The 7,101-nt window shown below is 37.1% G+C and overlaps 1 protein-coding gene across 1 annotated transcript; it reads right to left on the bottom strand.

The window, feature by feature from the left end:
- Window positions 1-245: 245 nt before the first annotated feature.
- LOC131508028 (heat shock protein HSP 90-alpha-like) lies at window positions 246-4,754 on the bottom strand. The gene is made up of 2 exons (XM_058723317.1): window positions 4,654-4,754; window positions 246-1,123 (listed from the first exon to the last, which is right to left on the bottom strand). The coding sequence occupies exons 1-2, from the start codon at window positions 4,752-4,754 to the stop codon at window positions 652-654; spliced, it is 573 nt and encodes a 190-aa protein (XP_058579300.1). The 3' UTR covers window positions 246-651.
- Between the last annotated feature and the right edge of the window lie 2,347 nt (window positions 4,755-7,101).

The raw sequence follows: 7,101 nt of genomic DNA, 5'->3' as shown, positions 1-7,101 counted from the left end.
CTCACGAAACTTGCGGAGTTATTTCCCCAACAGCTTCACAACGCGCCTAAGCAGCCTTCGAATTTCGCTACTCTAAACAACGCTCTTCTCTTTGGAAAACAAGCCCTATAGTTACTCCCATCAAGTTGGTTCGGTTTAACACACTAGTTTCTAGAGGCCTGGTACATGCAGCAAATAACTACAGGGGACAGAAGATTTAAAAAGTAAATCCTAGAAGGTGAAAGTTGTTTCAACCGAGATTTCTCTTTTAAACACCAAGGTATAGCTCAGAACACTTCAGTGACAGACGAGTTTGGTCTTACTAGGGAATCCACTTGTCGCGAACACTTCAGACCACGCGGTTCACGGGAGGTTACGTACACCTTGTGACAAACGTTACCTTGTCCTGGAAGAGCAGCCAGCATGGCACTAAAAAAACAAAACATAACCCAAAAAAACAAACAAAACAACTAGCCGGGCTTTAGTTTCTACGCATCACAGTATCACACTCGAACAGAAAGAAATCTTATCTTCCCCGTAAGTAGCTCTCGTCATGCCTTACAGATTTTTAAAACGTTAACAAAAATAAAGAAAAACATCCTTGAAAATAGATCGTTGGAGGGAACGGGATAAAGCATCGAGTACATATACAAGGAATCCTCGGGGCGGCGCTCAGTCGACTTCTTCCATGCGCGACGTGTCATCGTCGCCTTCCAGGGGTGGCATCTCCTCGGTCACCGCGGCACTGCTGTCATCAGCGGTGGGGTCATCTTCGTCGATACCCAGACCAAGTTTGATCATCCTGTAGATCCGGTTAGCGTGTGTCTGTGGGTCTTCCAGACTGAAGCCAGAGGACAGGAGCGCGGTTTCGTAGAGCAGGATGACCAGGTCTTTCACGGACTTGTCGTTCTTGTCCGCCTCCGCCTTCTGCCGCAAGGTCTCGATGATGGAGTGGTCGGGGTTGATCTCCAGGTGCTTCTTCGCTGCCATGTAGCCCATGGTGGAGTTGTCCCTTAGGGCCTGGGCCTTCATGATCCTCTCCATGTTCGCCGTCCAGCCGTATGTGCTCGTGACAATGCAGCACGGGGAGGTCACCAGTCGGTTTGACACATATTTCTGATCAGCATGGCAAGCCTGAAGAAACCTTACAAGAGGGGAGAGACTCACCAGTTCCTCTTTAAATACTTACACCAAGACACTTTCTGCCTGAGAGTTCTACGTGAATGGAAATGCAAGTAGTTTGCTCTTAAGTATGGTTGGTGGTGATAGGTATGCTATCTCCCTCCCCCTGCCGTCCTTCTTCCCTCCTTCTCTGGTCTCTTGTTCCAACCTCCAGGCTCATTCCGCTGTATTTACAAATCTTAGAAATAAAGAAACAGTGAATCTAGTTCATAAATCAGCCTCCACAGGGGAGAGGACTTAACTGCATGCTGACTGGAAACAAACAGACCAACGGAAACCTTAGTGCCAGAAATTTAAACCCACAAAGAACCCCGGATGTCATGTAGACGAAACCATCATGTTACAAACCATAAAAGTGGAGTTCAAAAAAAGTTGAGTGATGTAAGACCACACAAATTGTAGGAGCAGAGGTAGGTTGAGAACACCCTTTCCTAGACTTATATCATGAGGTTTATCTAGTTTCGTGCCAGAACTAAAGTTTTACTCAGAGATTTGTGCATTGTCACAGCTTTAGAGGAAAGGCAAATAGATCCAGTGTCCAGTGTAAATGCTTTGGTCAGGTGATACTACTTTGGGCAAGTATTTATTGAGTACTTTACAAGTTGTTCCTTTTAGCTGCTACTTGATTGATTTTTAAAGTGTAACACAAGGTTTTGCCAACAGAGCCAAGTGGAGAACCAGGATTGACAGCAGCAATTTATTTAGCAATTTCATTGATATACAAATAAATTAAGAGGAAAGGAGAGATGTGTCAACATTTTGGGGTACAAACATTTATACATAAACATTTTGAGATACGCTTTGTTTATGAAGTACATTTACATGTCAACTAGGATTAAGGGTTTTTTTTTCTCTTTTTTTCTTTTAACATATTAACAGTTGATGTCCAGTCAATATATTTATACTTCAAAATGGCAAGAGCGGGGTGCCTGGTTGTCTCAGTCGGTTAAGCATCCGACTACGGCCCAGGTCATGATCTCACTGTTCATGAGTTTGAGGCCCACGTTGGGCTCTGTACTGACAGCTCAGAGCCTTGAGCCTGCTTTGGATTCTGTGTCTCTCTCTGTCTCTGCTCCTCTCCCACTTGCACTCTGTCTCTCTCTTTCTCAAAAATAATAAATAAAACATAAAAAATACATAAAATGGCAAGAGTTACATGAGTCAGTCAAATTTTAATTAGTTAACATTTATTAGTAAAATGTCAATTTATTGATCTTACTTGTAAACAGAGTGTAAAATAGAGTGAAGGATTGATTCTTACTTTAATTAAATTTATGGGAGTTAAAAACTAAAACCCCTTTATAAGGAACACATGCATAGAATACATAATGTCTTATTGGGAAATATGTCAGGAAACTCAAATAAGAAAATTGTCTAGCCACAGGAACAGTGAAGAGTGAGAACAGGCTACTGTATTGCCTGTTTGTTTAGTTAAGTGATATATGTGAATATGCTCAATATTTTCAGACAAGGAAAATGGAGAAAAAATAGAAAGAAACACACGTAGTTTGATGACTCTGGCACCACTTTAAAGCACACAAAATAAAGGAAGCATTTGCTCACATCAGAAGAGGAATTCATTGGACACCACTCAGAATGTTCTTACTTAGGAGAGAAACTTTCCCACACTCACATCCTCTGACCTTCAACATGTGGCAAGCAAAACCCCAAATCTGGGAGGGTTGGTTAGCTTAAGCCTTCAATAATTTGGAAACTGAGCCAAAATATCTAAAAGCTTGCCCAGCTGGGCAGGAACATTTGTTAAGCAGACTTCCTTAGAAGATTTCCTGATCTTTGTGGGAATTTTCTTTACTTTTTTAATGTCTGCTCACTGCAGTATCTTTTACCAGATAACTAGAGAGTTGACTCTTGCTTGTCATTTAGGTATTTTCTAAAATGACTGACTTCCTTAGGGGCGCCTAGGTGCCTCAGTCAGTTGACACTTCAGGTCATGGTCTCATGGTTCCTGAGTTCGAGCCCCTTGTTGCATTCTGTGCTGGCAGCTCAGAGCCTGGAACCTGCTTTGCGTTCTGTATCTCCCCCTCTCTCTGCCCCTCACGTGCTCACGCTCTTCCTCTCTCAAAAATAAATAAACATTAAAGTAACTTTTAAAATAAAATAAAATAAAATAAAATAAAATAAAATAAATACTTGATTAGTCCTGAAGGATGTTCCTTAATCGGTTTATCTAAAAATAAGAATGCCCACCCCCCACCAGTCACTCTTTATTTCTTGCCCTGGTTTATTTTTATGTAATACTTATTACTATACCATTACTATAAACATTTTATTATTTTTCCTTTTATTTGTTTACTTATTACTGTCTGTTTCTTCCTCTTTAGTAAATATTCTATAAAAGTAGCAACTTATTCTGTCCTGCATACTAATGAAAAATTAACATGTAGAAGGTGAGTAATAAAAAAAAGAATAAATTACTAAAGAGAGACCTTGATTGGAAAATGAGCTTTAAGCATTTCGTCTCTAAAATCACATTCCATTCTATCCTTTTGTTTTACTTTCTTCATTGCATTCTCATTCTCTAAAATTATTGTGTAAATTTGTTCTTTTATATGTTTCTCCCAGTTAGAATTTAAAATTTACCACTCATGATGGCAGTGACATTTTAGTACTTGGACTAGGTCTTAGCACATAGTAAGTAGTTGATAAGTATTTTTGGAATTAATATTTTAATAATGTTCTACATCACTATCCTTATGTTAAAGTGAATACTATTCAAAGTTAATAAATATAACTAAAAGATACCCATTGATTACTTACTTAAAAAGATTTATAAAGTCTGTATTATAATTCTGATTTTCCATGTTAAGGAAGCTGAGGTTGAATTCTCACCCTACTATATTTACCACATCATGCACAAATTAGTAAACTTTATAGCAGAATGTTGTAGGAAAAGTACAGGGAGTTCTAAAGGTCCAAGTGAGAGAGTGAGATCACATCTCACATCCTACCAAAGGTATTATGTTGCAGGTATTGCTAGAGAGGTGGAGGAACAGGATGAGGCAGGATAGCATTGCAGAGAACTTTGGGAATATTCGAGGAAGCATAAACAGTCTAATTTGGTAGAAATAGTATGCATATTGAGAAACAGTTATAGGTGACAATGCAAGAGTAATTTAAATCCATGTTAGAGAGCCTAAATGTCAACTTGGCAAGAATGTACATAGATATGGAGAAAATAGGAGCCCTGCAAACTTTCAGACAGTGACATGACATGACTTAAACTCTTTAAAAGCATTTAGAACATAAAGGCTATGCTTGGTAGATTAGAAAAGAAAGGTTTGGAACTAATCTAGAAGAGAGGGATTGGAAGTTAAAGGTCTCACATATTTGCCTTAGTAAGTGTGGGATATACTGTGTGAAAGCAAGCCTTAACAATGGTGATTTACATTTAGGCCACCATTTTGGGAAGCATCCTGTCTGGCCTTGGGAAAAGTACACACTGACCTAATTCACTTAGACACTTCCCCTTACTGTAGCACCACTTTCTTTCCATCTGGTTCCTGTTTCTGAAATGTACTACCTTGTGCCCTTACAGTTAGGCTTTTCAATGGGAACATGTCCACTGGGGTCATCCTTTTAGAACTGACTATTTTTTTTTGCATTATAGCATTTTGCCTCAGCTGAGTCTTGGTACTCTTTCCTATCCGGAGCTTTTCCACATCATTCCTTGGGGAGGATGCAGATTCACATGCAGTCACTTCTGAGGGAATTGGAGATAGGATCATTTAAAAGAGAGAACATAGATCAGCTCATAGAACAAGAGTGTGCCTGATAAGAATTTATCAGCAATTACTAACTTAATGGTTATCAGAACTTCAGCATGCATCACAATCCCCTGGACGACTTGTTAAAACACAAGTTGCTGGGTGCTATCCCCATTGTTTCTGATCTTATTTAGTGGTGGGACTGATCCTGCTTGTTTGGGGACCACATTTTGAGAACCATTGCTTTAACATAGACTGAACTACATCCTCAAAGCTTGTCTTTATTGTCTCTTGGATTTAGTAGTGGAGAGCTCAAAGATACATATTGTTTTTCAATGGCTATAGATGGTATGAATGGACAAATTGTCAGCCAAAAGCTATATTGAATAAGAGTTCATGGTTTTTAGGAAATACATCTTTGAATTCATAATTTCAAGAGGTAATAGGACTAATTGTTACATGTCCTTCTTAAATAAAAATTGAACTGTAGCTAACATTTGGAAATAAGACTACAAATTCACGAGTTAAAACTGTGATTATAATTACATATTCAGAGCTTTCTTAGGTTTAAAGGAATTATATTTTATGAATGTTAACAATGAAAATGTTGGCTGAGGCTTTATTACCACTTTCTTACTACTGTGAATCTAAGATGTCATTAGCATTCAAATAGCTTACTTTTATTCATGAACAATAACGACTTTATTAATATTAGGTCCAGAGTGATTAGCTTTCATAGTATAAACACAACCACAATGAAATGAAATCATCAACTAATCACTCTTTCCTGCTATGTATGGTGGGACAGTTGACTCTTCAGATTGATTCTGACAACATTGTTTTTTGTATATAAAGAGAAAAAGAGCTATTTATAAAGAGAAGCAATCAGCAGGTCTTAGTTGAAGAAAAAATACATATGAAATTTCCCAGTACTCCTCCACTTACTAGCAAAGGGGAAAAAAAACTCACTGTATGTCATACAATATCTAGAACAGTTTTACATTAGATTATAAGCACTGCATGTATTTTTCACATATTTTAATTAACAACTACATGGGTTACTCTAGATACTTTTTCCTGTTTTATTTCCTTCTTATAATTAGAAGATACTCAGATACTCAGATTTTTTTTTTTTTATCTTTAACGGGGAGCTCCAGTGAAATAAAACAATAAAATACTTCTTTAAAAGGGTATGGAAATTGGCAGTTTTGTTTTGGTTTTGCCTGGTAGCAAGCTGACAGAAGATCCCTTCCCTTCTGTGGATTAGTCAGAAGGATAAGATATGGTATAGGGCCAAGAGAAGAACTGTTTCTTAATTCATCCTGACTATGATTCTATAATTCTTAGTTCATCCTCTTACAGTCCCCCCAGTTTAAGTGAATTACAGGTGCATTAGCCTAGAGTCTATACAAATGACAGTGTAAAAATATATCCCAAGGGAAGTCAATTATATATCTTTATCTGAAGATGATGAACTGACTTTTTCTTCACACCATATAGAAAAAATTAAATCAACATGAATCATGAGCTAAATCTAAAAGTTAAATTATAACACTCATAGATGAAAACATTGAAGAAATTTGTCAAGAATTTGTGTTAGGTAAACAGTTCTTAGATACAACAAAACCAAGAGCCACAAAGGTCCCAAAAAATTGCAATAAATTGGATTTTATGAAAACTATTTGTGCTTTGAAAAAACACAAATAAAATAGAAAGATATGGAATCAATTGGGATAAAATATTTGCAAATAATATATGTGAAAAAGCAACTTATATTCAGAATATATAAAGAATTCTTACAACTCAGTGACAAGAAGACAAATAATAATTTAATAATGGGGAAAACTTTAATAAATATTCACCAGTGAAGATAGGTTGAAAGTTAATAAGCATATGAAAAGTAGTCACTTCATTAGTCACTAGGGAAATGCAAAATAAAGTCACCATCAGACTCCTACATACATATTAGAATGGTCCTAATCGAAAAGACAGACAATATCAAGTGTTAGCAAAGATAAAGAGAAACTGGCACTCTCATACACTGTAGGTGAAAATGTAAAATGACACAAACACTTTAGAAAACAGTTTGACAATTTCTTAAAGAGTTAAACATAAACTTATCATTTTATCCAGCAATTCCACTCCTAGGAATCTACCCAAAAGAAATGAAATCATATGTCTGTGCAGACTTGCAGGTGAATGTTCATAACAGCAT

This window comes from Neofelis nebulosa, chromosome 3 (assembly GCF_028018385.1).
Source record: "Neofelis nebulosa isolate mNeoNeb1 chromosome 3, mNeoNeb1.pri, whole genome shotgun sequence".
Classification (NCBI taxonomy): Eukaryota; Metazoa; Chordata; class Mammalia; order Carnivora; family Felidae; genus Neofelis; species Neofelis nebulosa.
This window is presented reverse-complemented; position numbering and strand designations above follow the sequence as displayed.

Bases quoted from the DNA above. Each gene is read 5' to 3' on its own strand.
- LOC131508028 (XM_058723317.1), bottom strand. From the start codon at position 4,754: ATGACCCCAGTGGACATGTTCCCATTGAAAAGCCTAACTGTAAGGGCA. The intron at 1,124-4,653 runs GTAAGGGGAAGT...CCCTCTTGTAAG, and splicing joins GGAAAGAAAGTGGTGCTACA to GTTTCTTCAGGCTTGCCATG.